General features: G+C 32.9%; 1 protein-coding gene, 1 non-coding gene and 1 pseudogene across 2 annotated transcripts; 2 read left to right on the top strand and 1 right to left on the bottom strand.

The window, feature by feature from the left end:
• Positions 1 to 791: 791 nt before the first annotated feature.
• Positions 792 to 898, bottom strand: LOC145037929 (small nucleolar RNA R71). The gene has a single exon (XR_013679039.1). It is a non-coding gene; the product is annotated as a small nucleolar RNA R71 (small nucleolar RNA).
• Positions 899 to 12,287: 11,389 nt separating this feature from the next.
• Positions 12,288 to 13,582, top strand: LOC145036610 (putative galacturonosyltransferase-like 3 pseudogene; annotated as a pseudogene).
• A 1,017-nt stretch (positions 13,583 to 14,599) lies between these two features.
• LOC145035557 (mediator of RNA polymerase II transcription subunit 25-like) lies at positions 14,600 to 16,909 on the top strand. The gene is made up of 11 exons (XM_078984085.1): positions 14,600 to 14,772; positions 15,043 to 15,067; positions 15,152 to 15,215; positions 15,322 to 15,452; positions 15,524 to 15,694; positions 15,779 to 15,844; positions 15,920 to 16,369; positions 16,446 to 16,499; positions 16,582 to 16,610; positions 16,724 to 16,815; positions 16,902 to 16,909. Exons 1-11 carry the CDS (start codon positions 14,672 to 14,674, stop codon positions 16,907 to 16,909), a joined length of 1,191 nt encoding a protein of 396 aa, XP_078840211.1. The 5' UTR covers positions 14,600 to 14,671.
• The last annotated feature ends 81 nt before the right edge of the window (positions 16,910 to 16,990 follow it).

The following is a 16,990-nucleotide window of genomic DNA, read 5'->3' as shown; positions in this document are numbered from 1 at the left end:
CCACTAAATATTATGGATTTTTGGGCTACTATCCCTTCATTAGTTTTTATCTATTTGTTTAATTAATAAATGGGATGTTACAGGTTAAATCCTCGGAAAGTTAGTTTTTATTTCTTAGATTTTAGTTACAACAACGTGGTGAATATTTCCCCACACGTGGTTACGTGTTTTTAGGGTTTTTTTTTTCGTTTTTGTCCATTTACACATTTATTTTTGTTTTGTTTCATTAGTACATGAACATGGGATCATCAACAAAGATAGTAATTGCCTTCAACAATCCATAATTAGAGTTTCACAAGCGAAAAAAGGAAAGAAAGAAAGAAGGGTACAAAACAGACAAGACTGATCCAAAAGCAGAATATGAAACCATAACCGAAATCGAGGAAGAAAGCGAACCAAAAAACAACATGGCTAACAATGCAGATATGACCATGTGGGATTATAAAAAACACACATGAGAAGGCACCATACCTGGTCTCGTGTGACTGACAGTCCCGAAAGCAACAAATTTTGAGCTAAAAGGGAAATTCCTCAACATTCTCCAAAACACTCCATTCTATGGAAAAGACCACGGAGACGCTTATCAACACATGGATGAAGTTGAACAAATCATCGATTACTTTCATATTGTTTGGGTAAGAAAAGATTCATTCATACTAAGAGTGTTGCGAATCACGTTTAAAGATGCGGCCAAACAATGGTTAAAATCACTACCAACAGAATCAATCACTACTTGGACTACCTTAAAAGAACAATTCATACAACAGTTCAACCCTCCATAAAATATTGCCAAGCTAAATAAGAATATCCAAAAATTTCAACAACTCGATGGAGAGTCATTATATGAAGCATGGGAACGTTACAAGGAGATACTACAAAATTGCCCGCAACATGACCTCAACGTACAACAATAAATTTCAACCTTTATGATGACATCAACATTTTTCACAAGGCAACTACTAGACTCTCAAGGACCACTTACAAAAAAAGAATATCATAACTAACAAGGAGCTAATTGAATAATTCATGAAACACTACCATGAGTATCACAACCCTAGAGATAATGTCACATTATGCCCAACTTGAAACGATGGATCTAATCATAAAGAATATTACTCAAGATATTCCCATCATAAAAGTCGGGTGTGATAATTGTAGCAGACCTCGCTTAACAAAGAATTGAGATTTGGACAAGAATGGAAACAACAAAGCTCAAGTGTGTTACTCGAGTGGTGATAGATATGATGAAGATTGGAGGAAACCAAAGAGAGATTAGAAGCCTTACAATGAGTACAAGAAGGAGAAAGAAGAAAAATATAGGCAACAATGTCGGGGGTTTTATCAAAAAGATCAACCGACCCCCGAAAAGAAAACTGACCTCAAGTTAATTTTAGCTCGTTTTTCCAAAGCATCCAAAAAATGACATAATGATACCAAAGTTGCTTTAAAATACCAACAAGCTTCACCATGTAATCAACAAGCCTCAATTATAAATATAGAAAAACAATTCAGGCAACTTTCAAGACTTTTAAATGAGCGATAACCAGACACTCTTCTAAGCAACATCGAGACCAACCCGAGAGCACATGTTTTAGTCGTTACAACTTAAGGAGAAGAGAAATATAAGCCTTTGGTACTTTTAAAAACAATCGGTGTTTCTGAAGATAGCATTCTGACGGAAAAACTGAAAAGCAATAAGAAATCACCACTACACAGTTACCGCAACATGGTGAGCATATCACTACGACGTGGTCATCCTCCAAGATTTCTGAAGATCCATTTGTCAAGACGTATTAGCCACCACTACTATTCGAGATACGTTAGCAAATAGCTATCACTCCAGTATCGGTGCACTGACTTTTGAGCTTCCTTATGGGAGGAAGTTTTGTACCCCGGTATGTTGGGGAGAGGTCGGTCACATGGTCGTGGGGAAGGCCGAAGTACTTCTTCAGACAACCGAGCTTATTCAGTAGACCAGACAGAGGTTGTAGACATCATAGATTCGGCTGAAGAGTTATGTTGACAAACGTCGGTTGAAGTTGGAGTTCCAGGTCGGCGACATGGTTTTACTGAAGGTATCGCCCTGTAAAGGTGTAATACGTTTCAGGAAGAAGGGCAAGTTGGGGCCCCAATATATTGGGCCATTTTGAGTGATTTCCAGGGTTTGTAGGGTAGCCTACCGGATGGACTTGCCTGAGAAGCTCAGTCAGATTCACAGCACCTTCCATGTTTCCCAACTTCGAAAGTGTGTGACTGATGATTCAGCGGTCTAGATAGGTTGTAGGCCCTGCGAGACGGTCCAATCAGGCTGAAGGCTTATATGTGCATGTCGTTATCTGTTTTGGTTGTGTGTGGTACTTTAGGGAATTCACTAAACTTTGGCTTACAATTTAAGTTCTATGTTTTAGGTATTTCGGATGATCATGAGAACGTAAAAACATGAACGTGCACATCCTTCTGATTTTATGATATTTGATTTTGGGATACTCTGATTATGAATTATTATCTATGTAAACTATGTTTTGTAAACAGTTGTGGTTTTTGGTTAGGTTTTAAAAATAAAAATTTTATTTTGATTTCTAGGATGTTATATCACTTCTAATTTTATTTTAAAAATGGGATTTTCTAATATGTGCCCGTAGAGCACATATAAGAAGTATTAATTAATCATAATTATTACTATAATTAAATGTTAAATACATTAATTATAAGAAATATTACCATAATTAAATATAAAATTCATTAATAATATCCATAATTAATACATTTTATATTTAATTATGGTAATAATTGTGATTAACTAATACATCTTATATGTATCCTTAGGCACATATTAGAAAATCCCTTTAAAAATTATGATAATATCTTGATGGATAACTAAATATATATCAAAAGTAAAACATATAAATAAAGAAAGACGATTGTTATTTGGTTTGGCCGGACTATTGTGTTCTAATTTTAATAACCAAAATCAATCTCAAATTCAAAATAATAATTTTAGTCATACCCAATCCATAAATCCAAATATCAAAACCAATACAATTAGACGATTCGTATTTATCCATATAATAAATCATAGGTGGAAATGTTGAATAGATGTAAACAAGGATATTTTTGATCGGGTATAGGTTAAACTTTTATTTATTAAATAAACTTTTTATTTCCCACTCCTTGTTATAACACCATAGGGCATAGGTTGTGGTCGCTACTTCCTATCACATAAATTATTAACTTATAAATACAAATGTTATTTATTAAATAAATATAAATATAAATATAAGATTATTCAAGACTAACAAAAGTTTCATTAAATTATAAAAAATAAAATAACATAAAAAATAATAAAAATTATATGCATCTACTTGTTTGGGTTGTTGATATATGTGTATCAGTGTATATATATGCGAAAGTTATTATGCGTATCTCGGGCTTTAAATATCTTATTACTCTCAGATAAATACCGTTGGGATCATGTAGTACTTTAAATGGTAGAAGTGGCGTACAAATGATTTGTGTATTAATGTCGGGATGAGCAATTATTTATATGAAAAAGAATTTAAAAACTAAAAAATAAATAAATAAGAAAACGAATTTGAAGAAATGAAAGAAATGGCTCTTTCAACCATTTTTTGGCAGTTTTGGTCCTCTCTATACCCATGTCTTACGATTATTACCCCCAAGTGTTACTATAAATAAGTTTTAGTATATTTGGTTTCAATGCCTCTCAAAAAACACACATTCTTCTCAACTTTTTGTTCGGTACGGATTATCAAATTACAAACAATGTTGGTTTATGTATTGCAAGTATTTTCTAGGTTCATGATGTTTATGTATTGCAAGAATTTGCTTGAACGAAGACTTAAAGACTATAATGCTTATTATTTTCAATTTTGACGCTTCTAATTTTATATAATTGTAAACTAAGCTTTTTTCATGTGCTTCTAAGTTCAAACAATGTTAGTATTATGTATTACAAGTAATATATATATATATATATATATATATATATATATATATATATATATATATATATAGTTTAAACCGGAAACAAAATTTTAAAAAATCGATTTAAAAAAAAAAAACAAAACAAAACTAGATATACTTAGGGGGTTCATTTGGATATACAGTCCGATCCGATCTAATTAAGTGAATCCAAACTGAGTTTGGTTTTCGAAATATAGATCCGAATAGTTCAAGCAAAATTCAAATCTAATTCAATCCAATCAAATTACTATTCGATTGGATCGGTTTTTATAATTCAGTTTTAAAAAACCAAAACATTTTAAAACAATATATAATTAAAATATTAGCCAATTTTATAAAAGAAATAAAAACAAATTATTTAGTTGTGGTTTAAAATTTATAAACAACTTGCTAAAAAAATTATTATAGTTTAATATTTTATAGATAATTTTTTTAGAGAAAATATATATTAAGGTTTTCTATTAGGTGAAACTTTTTAAATCTATTTGAAAAAATAATTAGTAAATTTATAAATATATATAGATATATGTTAAAATTTAATGAATAATACATTGTTATTCGTTTTTTTTTTTTTTGGAATATTCAATTATTATTTATAAATCAAAACCAATTACAAAATCCAAAATAATAATTTGGTTTTGTTGAAAACTAATCCAAAAATTCAAATATATGAAGCAAATAGTTCAATCAAAATTGTTTAATTAAACAATTCTTTTTTATTCAAATATTCATTAGTCCTAGATATACCTGCCAGTGCACACAGACACACATACAAATCCAAATGATCTAAAATAACCGGTTAAAAAGCAGACCAATTAGGTTGTGAGGTGTCCTATCTTTTTTTTACCAATGGACACATAAGTTGATACGGACACAAGACATTTGAAATTTTTGCCATTTCTAAAAGATATGAAGGCGTGATAGTTTAGATTGTCCTCGACAAAAATCCACACAATTTTGATTTTTACCATCAGTGAATTTTCACGCCAGTAACACAAAAAGAAGAGGGAAGTGTTCACCGTCGGTAAAAGATGTCACATAGTCATACCAACGGTAAAAAAATGGACACCCACAACCTTATTTAGAAACCAATTTTGTTTAAAATTGATGTTTGTATATCCTCTAAGGCTATCTCGTAAGGACACTAACCCATGTGTGAGTTTCCTATGTGGCAACACTAAACCACTAGTGAATACCACCTCAGAGGCTGGTGGGTTAGCTGTGGAGTGGGCTAGAGTGGTGTTGACAATGGTGGAAATAGAACGTTTTAGTAGGGGTGACAATAAAAAAAATTCCGAAAAAATTTAAATTAGTAGTGGCCCTCGTATTTTAAGCTGTAGCAAACATAAAAAAAACATGAATTTTTTTTTTTTACACTACATGCCAGAATCGGAGCAGTGGCTCGGGACCCCCTGGGCTCCACTAAGGTCTTGGGTGCTGAAGACAGATGAAGACACGAAATTTGATTTGGTAACCATTTCTTTTTTAAAGTTAGAATAAAAATTAATTTTTTTCATTGGTTACATAAATAAAGAAGAATGTGGAGTGATGATGATTTCCAAAGACCTGTCATTATGATGAAGAGATAATAGACATGATGAAAAGATAGTAGAAATGACATGACACATAAATGGCTCTTAGATCATCCGTTATACTCACCACATACCACATATGTGGTGAGTGTCACATCGACACTACATTCCCCTACTACTAACATGAGATACCTACCACTAAACACAACACTCCACCTCATTTTTTTTAAATTAAATTTCATTAAAAAATACATAAAAAATCATATAATTGTTTTTTTAAATACTAATTTTCATTAATTTAAAATACTAAATTATATTAATTAAAAACTACATTAACTAAAACGAAAAAAATAACTTTAAAACTTAAAATTACTTTAACTAAAATAAAAAACAATAAAAATAACATTAAGAATTAAAAAGCTAAAAATACCGAACTGTTATGAATTATTATTTAGTGAATGACTATTGGATTCTTCATATTTCTCCATTACTCTCCATAATTAGTGAACATTATAGCAAACACTATTATGAGTTTTATGAGTGTAGTTATACACCACTATAATGAGCATTCATATCATACATCACCTTTCATCTTCTTTGTCTAGTATAAATAGTGAATATTATGTATTGTAAAGTTAGATGATTTCATCATAGGTATTGGAATAAAAGTTCTCTCTACTCTCATGTTTTTCTTTACTTTATAACTTATCTTGTTATTTGATCATATTTTATAACACGTTATCAGCACGACTCTACCATAGAACTCTAACTTTTTATCGCTCTTATTATTTTCAGGTATGTATTTTTTATAAGTTTACATGTACAATGCTTACAAATTATTTTATGAAATTTATTAACTAACAATTCTTGAACATACAAGTTTTTATTTTGATTAGTATTTTCACTATGAAAAACTATGTTATGCTAGAGAAAATTTTCTCTACTTTCCATGCCACCAACATGCTCCTGCAGCAGCAATATCACAAGAAAGATTTAAAAAGAATATATTATAAATTAATCTCATTTCTTCTTGTGGCTGAATAAAACTATCAACTATTGATGAAAAATCACCAATCAATCCCGACCGGTCCTAGTGCATTCCCTGAAGTGAATGCAATATCATATAATCATAATAGTTATGAGTCTAACTGAGGTCGTGGAAGTTATCATAATTATCATAAAAATAACAAGATTATAAGCAACCACTAGAAGTTGGAAAATAGCAAAAATCCACATCCTAATGATAAAGTGGTGAAGGCCAAAAAGAAAGAAAGTTGAAAATGTTTGTCACTGATGTGGAATGACCGATCATTAGTCTTGTACAAGCCGCTTACCAAAGCATTTTGTCGATCTTTTTCAAACTTATCTAAAATCTAAAGAAAAATAAAATATCAAAACAAATTTTATTCAAAGTGATATTCATGAAGATCAACCAGAAATGACACATTTGGATGTTGTCGATTTTCTTGTCTACTCTGAAGGGACAAGTGGTGATATGGATGGCGATTGATCAGAATAATGTGTAGTTTTGTTTCATGATATTTATTATGTTTTTATGTCATATTCGTTTCATGAGAAATGATGTCGTCACAATCTTCCCAAATTAATAAAATATGAATTTATTTCTCTAAGTCGAATGTTTCTTATGTTTTATTTATTTATTGACAAGAAACATGGATATTCGCAAAAGAAATAATGAAGATATATTTCTTGCAGACAATGCAATAACACATAGCATTTTTAATAATGAAAAGTATTTTGCTTACTTATCAATTAGAGAAGCAAATGCTAATATAATAACAGGTAATGCAAAAATGATTGAAGGCTCTGAAAGAGCGAATATAATATTACAACAAGGGACACTAATTACAAATTAGTGACGCATTATTTTCGTCTAAATCACCAAGATTGAAGGCTCCGGAAGAGCGAATACAGTATTACCATAAGTGACAATAATTACAATTGGTGATGCATTATTTTCATTAAAATTATCAAAAAATTTATTAAGTTTTAAGGATATTCGGTGTAACGGATATCCTATTGAAACAACTAATGATGGTAATAAAAATTATCTCAACATTACAAAAATGATATCGGATAAGAAAAGTTTTTTGGAAAAATTACACGTATTGTCCTCGGGATTGTATTATACAAATATTAGAATGATTGAATCTCATGCTATTGAAAATAAAAGGTATGATAACATCTACAAAGTTTGGCATGACCGGCTGGGCCATCCCGGATCAGTTATGATGCGGAAAATAATTGAAAGTTCAAGTGGACATTCCTTGAAAAACCAGAATATTTTTCAAGCTAATGAATTGTCTTGTGTTGCATGTTCTCAAGGAAAATTAATTTCCCATCCATCATTGAATAAAGTTGGGTATGAAAGTCCTAGTTTTTTAGAAAGAATTCAAGGGGATATATGTGGACAAATGCATCTACCATGTGGACCATTTAGATATTTTATGGTCTTAATTGACGCGTCAACTAGATGGTCACACATGTGCTTGTTATCTAGCCGTAATCTCGCTTTCGCAAGATTACTAACACAAATAATCCGCCTAAGGGCACATTTTCCCGATTACCCAATTAAGAAAATTTGACTTGACAATGCTGGAGAATTTACATCACAAGCTTTTAATGACTATTGCATGTCGATTGGGATAACTATTGAACATCCTGTTGCATATGTTCATACACAAAATGGTTTAGCTGAGTCGTTAATCAAACGCCTTCAATTAATTGCAAGACCATTACTAATGCATTCTAAACTTCCTACATCGACATGAGGAGATGCAATTTTACATGCGGCATCACTTATACGCATCAGGCCAACTAGTTATCATAAGTTCTCCCCTATTCAACTGGTTTGCGGCCATGTACCAAATATTTACCATCCAAGGATGTTTGGATGTATAATTTATGTACCAATTTCTCCACCTCACTTCACAAAAATGTGTCCTCAAGAAAAATGAGAATTTATGTTGGATATGAACCTCCATCTACAGTAAAATATTTAAAATCATCAATTGGAGATTTAGTTACAACTATATTCGATGATTATTATTTTGATGAATCATATTTTCCAACATTAGGAGGGGAAATAAAGAAGCTGGAAAATAAAATCTCTTGAAATGAATTGTCACTTTCAGTTTTAGATCCTCGTTCAAGTCAATGTGAACTTGAAATAAAAAAGATAAATCCTTTACAAAATGTAGCAAATCAATTGCCAGAAGCATTTACTGACCCTAAGTGAGTAACAAAGTCTCATGTACCAGCTATACTTACTTCAGTTAGAATTGATATCCATAAGGAAACAAAAAAAAATACAACTACAAATGAATCAAAGGAACGCCTGAAGCGTGGAAGACCAACCGGTTTCAAAGATAAAAATCCTCGAAAAGAAAAGGGAGCAAATATAATTGATGGTCCAAAAGAGAAAACAAAATCTTTTGAAAAATTAATGAAGCTCCAGAAGAGCCCAATGACATAACAAAAGAAACTGAGGTACCTAAAAATTATGAAAATGAAGAGATCTCAACAAATTATGTCATGACAGGAATAAGATGAAACCGAAATAAGATAGATGTCGATGATAAAAAAAAAATTATATCATGTTGCGCGCGAGATTATGAAGAAAATGAGGATCTTGAACCTAAATCCATTGAGGAATGTAGGAATAAAAAATATTGGCCAAAATGGAAAGATGAAATAAATAAACAGTTTAATTCTATTACTCAACGAAAAGTTTTTGGACCTGTAGTCCGTACACCAAACAGAGTAAGAACAGTGGGACACGAGGGTATTTGTGCGCAAAAGAAACGAGCAAAATGAAGTTGTGAGATATAAAGCAATATTTGTTGCACAAGGTTTTACCCAAAGGCCCGAAATTGATTATGAAGAAACGTATTCTCCGGTAGTTGATGCAATTACATATAGTTATTTTATAAGGTTAACAACATATGCAAAACTGGAGATGTGTCTAATGGATGTATTTACCGCCTATTTATATGGTTCACTTGAAAATGATATTTATATGAAAATCCCAGAAGGGTTTAAGGTGCCAGAAGCACAAACTTCTAATTCTCGTGAAGTATATTTGGTAAAATTAAATAAACCTTTGTATAGATTGAAACAATCTGGTCGTATGTGCTTCAATTGTTTTAGTACATTTCTATTGAAAGAGTGCTATAAAAATGATCCATTAAGCCCATGTGTATTTATAAAAAGATCCAGATAAGAATTTATCATAATTGATGTTATTGTAGATGATTTGAACATAATTGGAACTCCTAGAGAATTGGAAAATATCACTTATTGTTTGAAAGAAATTTTTGAAATGAATAACCTTGGTAAGACGAAATTCTATTTGGGTCTTCAAATTAAGTACACAAAAATGGAGTTTTTGTATATTAATATCTAGAAAAGGTGCTAAAAAGGTTTTATATGAATAACTCACATCCATGAGTAACCCGAAGGTGGTAAGGCAATTAGATGCCAAAAAGGACCAACTTCAGCATTATAAAAAAAACATGAAAATCTTCTTGTTCCCGAAGAACTATATCTTAGTGCTATTGGTGCACTAATATATCTTACTATTAATACAAGACCTGATAAATCTTTTGTCGTAAACTTATTAGCAACATATAGTTCTTGTCCAACAAGAAGATACTGGAATAGAGTGAAACACATTCTTTGATATCTTCGAGGTACAATAGATATGAATTTATACTAATCAAATTCATAAAATGCGAAGTTAATTAGTTATGCAGATGTGGGATATTTATCTGATCCACACAAAGCTAGATCCCAAACATGTTATTTATTCACTTGTGGAGGTAATGTAAATTCTTGTCATTTTGTTAAACAAACTTTAGTTGCTGCTTATTCTAACCATTCAAAGATTATAGCAATTTATAAGGCAAGTCATGAATGTATTTGGTTAAGAATTTTAACTCAACATATTTGCAAGAATTGTGGTCTAACTTCTAACAGGGATGTTCCAACCATACTATATGAAGATAATACAACTTGTATAACTCCATTCAAGGAAGGATTTATCAAAGGAGATAGAACCAAGCATATATCACCAAAGTTTTTTTACTCATGATCTTCAAAAAGAGTGTGAAATCAACATCTAGAAAATTCAATCCAGTAAAAACTCTCCTGATTAGTTTACTAAAGCACTTCCTACATCGAAATTTGATGGTACGAAACATTGTTATGCGGTGCTTCAAGAAAATCAAGTGATGTGCTAATCAGGGGGAGTTGGAAACATATTGTACTCTTTTCCTTAGCTATGCTTTTCCCACTAGGTTTTCTTAGCAAGGTTTTTAACGAGGCAATTGTTTCAAATATCTATTATTAATCATGTACTCTTTTTCCTTAATAAAGAGTTTTTCCCATGAGGTTTTACCGATTAAGGTTTTAACGAGGCATGATACAATCGTCATTCAAGGGGGGGTGTTATGAATTATTATTTAGTGAATGACTATTGGATTCTCCATATTTCCCCATTACTCTCCATAATTAGTGAACATTATAGCAAACATTATTATGAGTTTTATGAGTGTAGTTATACACCATTATAATGAATATTCATATCATACATCACCTTTCATCTTCTTTGTCTAGTATAAATAGTGAATATTATGTATTGTAAAGTTAGATGATTTCATCACAAATATTGGAATAAAAATTCTCTCTACTCTCATGTATTTCTTTACTTTATAATTTATCTTGTTATTTGATCATATTTTATAACACGAACTTCTAATTTTTATTTTTTTAAGCAAGTTTATTCCATTTTGGAGAATTTTTCAATTTTTGCCAAGCTTTGAAATGTCTAAAACGTTGATAATTTGTGTTTTCATATTGCTCCATGGTTACATTAACCGGATCGATATCGGCGTCGTGTATGTTGTTTATAACAAAGTTGTAAATTTCATTGAACTCAGAACATTTTGGCATCATATCGCGCCACTTCAAGCATATTTCATCAACATTTCGAATTGCACAACCCATTAAACCATAGAAAACACTTTCAACATTTATCCAAAAAAAAACGGAAGTAGTTTTACCAGCGTCGTCTTCTGAAATTGTCACCAATATGCTTATGCTAATTTCTCTTCTTCCTCTTCTGAACATTTCTTATTTTTGGGAGGCATAGTTTTTGAAGGATCAAACAACAAAAATGTATCTAAAAGGGAAAAGAATTGTATGAAAATAAGAAGATGAGCGATAGTATTTATAGGTGAATGTTGAAGAAATAGAAAAGAAGCCGTTCAGAGGGGAAGAAAGTGGTCAAACGAGATTTAATGCAAGAAATTAAACTAGTAGCCGTTTGGGTTCGTTGTCGGGAGCACGAAGGGCCACGACCACGACCCACCACGAACCATCAGGGTGGTGTGCGCGGTCGTGATTCGTGGCCAAATAGTTTGTGGCCACCTAAACCACGACCCACTTGGTGGTCACCATACCCGTAGACCTTATGATGATGGTGACCACTTTATAGCCTTGGTCAATAATTTCTCTATCGCTGCCATAGAATTCACAATCCTAATCGGAAAAATCCATATCAAAACCTATCCTAGGACCTAATAACACAAGATCCGTGCTCTTCATCCCCACATTAATCACGGGGACACAAAAGACCAAATTATATTTCTGGCACTTTATTCATTCTCTCTCCCTGTACTATAATAAGAGTCACAATTGGCCCCACATCTTTTTTAACTACCATTTATACCCCTGTTTCTTATCCCCAATAATATTATTATTGATCATTATCCCACAGATTGCCGAAATCAAAACACCACAATGACACAAAAAACACCCCACCTCCTAATCATCACCATCACCCTCGTCCTCCTCATCACCATCATCACCGCCCTCCGCCTTCCGGAATTTCAAGAAGCACCGGCGTTTAGAAATGGGGAAGATTGCAACGACGATATAATCCACATAGCAATGACCCTCGACGCAACCTACCTCCGTGGTTCGATCGCCGGAGTCTTTTCTATCATCCAACACTTAACTTGTCCGGAAAACACCGTCTTCCACTTCCTCACCACCCACCGCCTCTCCTCCTCCCTCCACCACACCATCACAACCACATTTCCTTACCTCAACTTCCACCTCCATCACTTCAACACTGAACTAGTTAAAAACAAAATCTCCACCTCCATCCGCCGCGCACTTGATCAACCACTCAATTACGCCCGCGTCTACCTCGCCAACCTCCTCCCTGAAACCGTCCACCGTGTCATCTACTTCGACTCCGACGTTATCGTGGTAGACGATGTTGTTAAGCTCTGGGAAATAAACCTCAACACCCACGTCCTCGGAGCTCCGGAATACTGCCACGCAAACTTCACCCACTACTTCACGATTAATTTCTGGTCAAATCCATATTTCTCCGGTGTATTCAAAAACCGTCTTGAAAATCCGTGCTATTTCAACACCGGCGTAATGGTGATTGATTTGATGAAATGGAGGAGGTTTAAGATAACTGAAAAACTGGAGAGATGGATGGAGATACAAAAAAAGTATCGGATTTATGAATTGGGTTCGCTACCACCGTTTCTGCTTGTATTCGCCGGAGATGTGGAGGCGGTGGAGCACCGTTGGAATCAACATGGGCTCGGCGGAGATAACGTGGAAGGGCTGTGTCGGGATTTACATCCGGGTCCGGTGAGTTTGCTTCACTGGAGTGGAAAAGGGAAGCCGTGGCTAAGGTTGGATTCAAAGCGGGCGTGTCCACTGGATGGATTGTGGGCTCCTTATGATCTCGTTAAACATGGGTCGTTGATTTCAGACATGTGAATTTAATGCTGAAAACTGATGCAATTGAGGAATTCTGTCGCATTTTGTGGGTTCTTATCCCGTGGAAACTGCGTCGGTGGTAGATTGGGATGATAATTGATAACGCCGTGATGGCTTTGTCTTGGGATAGAGGGATGGGGTAACTTATTATTAAATCAAAAAATGTAAAAATTTTGTTAAACAAACTTTTTAATGTATGTTTTACACGTTAACCATACCATCAAAAATGTTTTGGATAATCTTTATGTCTTGCAATAAGGGGCACTTCTCATAACATATTAATTCTTGTATGTATAAAAATGATTTCTTAATCAAAAAATGAATAAATTTGTTATTAACATCAATGCTCAATGGTCCAGAAGCCGACCTAAGGAAGGCTATAACTATAAATGGAGATGAAAGATTGGACAGTGAGAAAGTCATTATCAATGGATAAATTATGTTCACATGCCGTAAAACACAAACGTTATATGATTTTTTTTTTTTTTTTTTTTTTTTTTTTTTTTTTTTTTTTTTTTTTTTTTTTACATATGTATGATCCATTGATTTACCTTTGGTATCAATGATAAATCGAATATCATCCATATTTTATTTCATAAAACGGTTATCTGATTTCTTTTTTCAACATAAAACTATTTCATTAATTACAATATATTAATTTCTATTTAATGGGCTTGTTAAAATTGTCTGTTTCTATGATATAAACTTTTTTAGGATTCACTACTTGTTATTCATCACAATAATTCATAAAATACGATTTCTATCATAATAATTCATAAGCTACAATTTTTATTTGTAAAAGTAAACTTTTAAAGCCGGATTACCTTTTTGATGAATATTTTTTTAATAAATGTGTAAATTGAGAATTTGTTGAAATTTACATTTTAGATTATCTGAATTCTTATCCATAAACTTGCATTTGCATAATTGCGTGATATTGGGCCGAATGATTGGGCTTGGCCTGATCCGTTGTACGGACTTCGAAGCACCTATTATGAAGGCAGTTTTATAACCATGGCTACCGTCACCTTGCAATTGCATGACAAAACCCCCCTCCGTGTCCATCTTCCTTCGGTTTTCAACTGAAAATCAAACCACCTTCCAAATCTGAATTCTAAGTTGAGAAGAAAAAATGAAACTTTTCGCGAAATGAGTAAAACTTCAGAGACGAAATCAGTAAGTATCGAACTCGAAACAATCGACAATTTTTGTGTAAAACTTGCCAATCATTTCGTCCTTTTACGTTTTAGTGAGGAAGATAGTTTATCCGTATCGGAGTGTGCTTCATTGATTGTTGAGGATGTGTACTTAATCGAATCCACCAACAGATGACGGAGACGAAGCAATTCGTCGTCGTGGTTGAAGGCACTGCCGCTTTGGGTCCTCACTGGCGCACCATTGTCACCGATTATCTCGAGAAAATCATCAGGTACTTCATCCAGTCTACGATTTCAAATTATTCGAAATCTAAGTTCTAAATACACACATTTATCATCGAAATTAAATCACCTTTTGGTTTTGGTGTTAATAATTACAATCGTGACGAAGCTTCTTGGCTACATAATCTACAATTCTATCATCACCGAATCTATTTAACTTAGAATTGGTTATTTAGTTCGTATCTGATTTTGCATTGGTTTATTGGTTCAATATCAGATTGTCGACGATTTTTCCCTAATTTTTTTATTTGTTCATGCAGATCTTTATGTGGTGATGGAGATAAGGTAAGCCTTCATTGCTCATACACAATCTATAATCTCCATTGTGTCAAAGTTTGATTCATTTATCCTTTTCCTCCTCATATGCAGAATCCAGATAGTCCTACTGTTGAAATGGCTCTTGTAAATTTCAATGCTCATGGATCTTACAGTGGTATGTAATTATGTATCTTTCCTTTTTGAATATCATAAACTTTATTTACATTTATATCTATGTATATATATCTCAATCCTCAAGTTTGCTTTATGTAATTGAGCAGCATGCTTGATACAAAGAAGTGGCTGGACAAAAAACATGAACATGTTTCTGGAATGGTTATCAGCTATTAACTTCAGTGGTGGTGGTTTTTGTGATGCTGCAATTGCAGAAGGACTTGCTGAAGTTCTAATGGTATGGTTTGACTTTCGAGTCAACATCTTTATTGCTTCATATGGCTTAAATTCAGTATTTATGATGAACAGATGTTTCCTTCTTTACATGGGATTCAAAATCATCAAAGGCATTGTATCCTTGTTGCTGCAAGTAATCCATATCCACTTCCTACACCAATTTACATACCACCAGATTATATTGAGATGCAATCAGATAGCCCTTTATCTGATGCTGAAACAGTTGCTCAATATTTCAAAAAGGTATTATCACTATCAGTGGCATTTTAGTAATTAATGATTGTACTCTGCTCATATTTCATATTTGTTTGTTCTCTTTTGTTGCAGTGTTTAGTTTCCCTTTCAGTTATATGTCCAAGACAGCTTTCAAAAGTTAGAGCAATCTACAATGCAGTAATTACTAATTAATTCCCTCTTGTCCTTATTAACTTTCTTGTTTTATTTACTAAATTGCCCTTGATTTTTCAGGCAAAAAGGAACCCTTCAGAATCCGATCCTACTATTGATATTATGAGGAATCCACATTATCTAGTTCTTATTTCAGAAAGTTTTATGGAGGCTCGTGATGCTTTAACTCAACCAGAAATTACAAATTTGCCCTCGAATCAAACCCCTACAGAAACAGATGTTACTCCAGTTTCAGGGCCACCTCAAACTACATCAACGAATGATAATCTGCAAAATTCAAATCCTGTTGCTAATGTTACAATTACGGAAAAACCCCTGAATGGAAATCCCACGTCATCTGGGGAAGCTGAGTCAGCAACATTACCAGGGACTTCAAGTACAACAATGCCTACATCTGGAATGGACTTTACTGAGGTAAATGACAGCGTGGCAATTACTGTGGGCCCCACACAACAAACATCAAGTGCACTTCAATCAGATTCATCGAGTTTATATGCAAAACTATGGGAGGTAAAATTTGCATTTTTAATGTAATTGAAATTGGTTAATTAGTTGGAATAAAAATATAACATGTTGTGTGATTCAGGGAGACTTAACTGTTGAAAGCCAAGGGAACTCTGTCTTTATTACCAAATTACAAGTATGTCTCAAAACATGCCACCTGTCCTTTATTTTATAAGATCAAAATTACAGTTGAAGCCTTGTGTGTTTTTTTATTGCAGGGATACAGGAATCCCAAAACTTCTGAGTTGTAAGTAATTTGCTTCAATTAGTTGATGCATAAAATTAAATTAAAAGAATAATGAAAAACATAAATATAAAATATTGTTTTCATCTGTTGATATTATTTACACACTCTCTCAGGATTGCAAAAGATTGGCCATTGACAATGCAAATAGATACGCTTATACCTGAAGAAGAAATGATAAATACGTACATGATCTACCTGTGGTTATGTGATTTTTTTCAATTATAACCCTGACCATACAAAATGACTAAATTGTCCTTATCATATTGTTTCTTTTACTTTTTTAATTTATAGTTTTCTAAAAATTATCTTATATGGGAAGTTTAGTCATTTTATGTCTAATAGGGACGAAACGGGAAATAAAATCAAACCACAGGGACCAA

The sequence above is a fragment of the Lactuca saligna genome, chromosome 3 (genome assembly GCF_052625555.1).
Source record: "Lactuca saligna cultivar CGN05327 chromosome 3, ASM5262555v1, whole genome shotgun sequence".
NCBI classification, from domain to species: domain Eukaryota; kingdom Viridiplantae; phylum Streptophyta; class Magnoliopsida; order Asterales; family Asteraceae; genus Lactuca; species Lactuca saligna.
The sequence above is the reverse complement of the archived record's forward strand: the minus strand, read 5'-3'. Positions and strand labels throughout refer to the sequence as shown.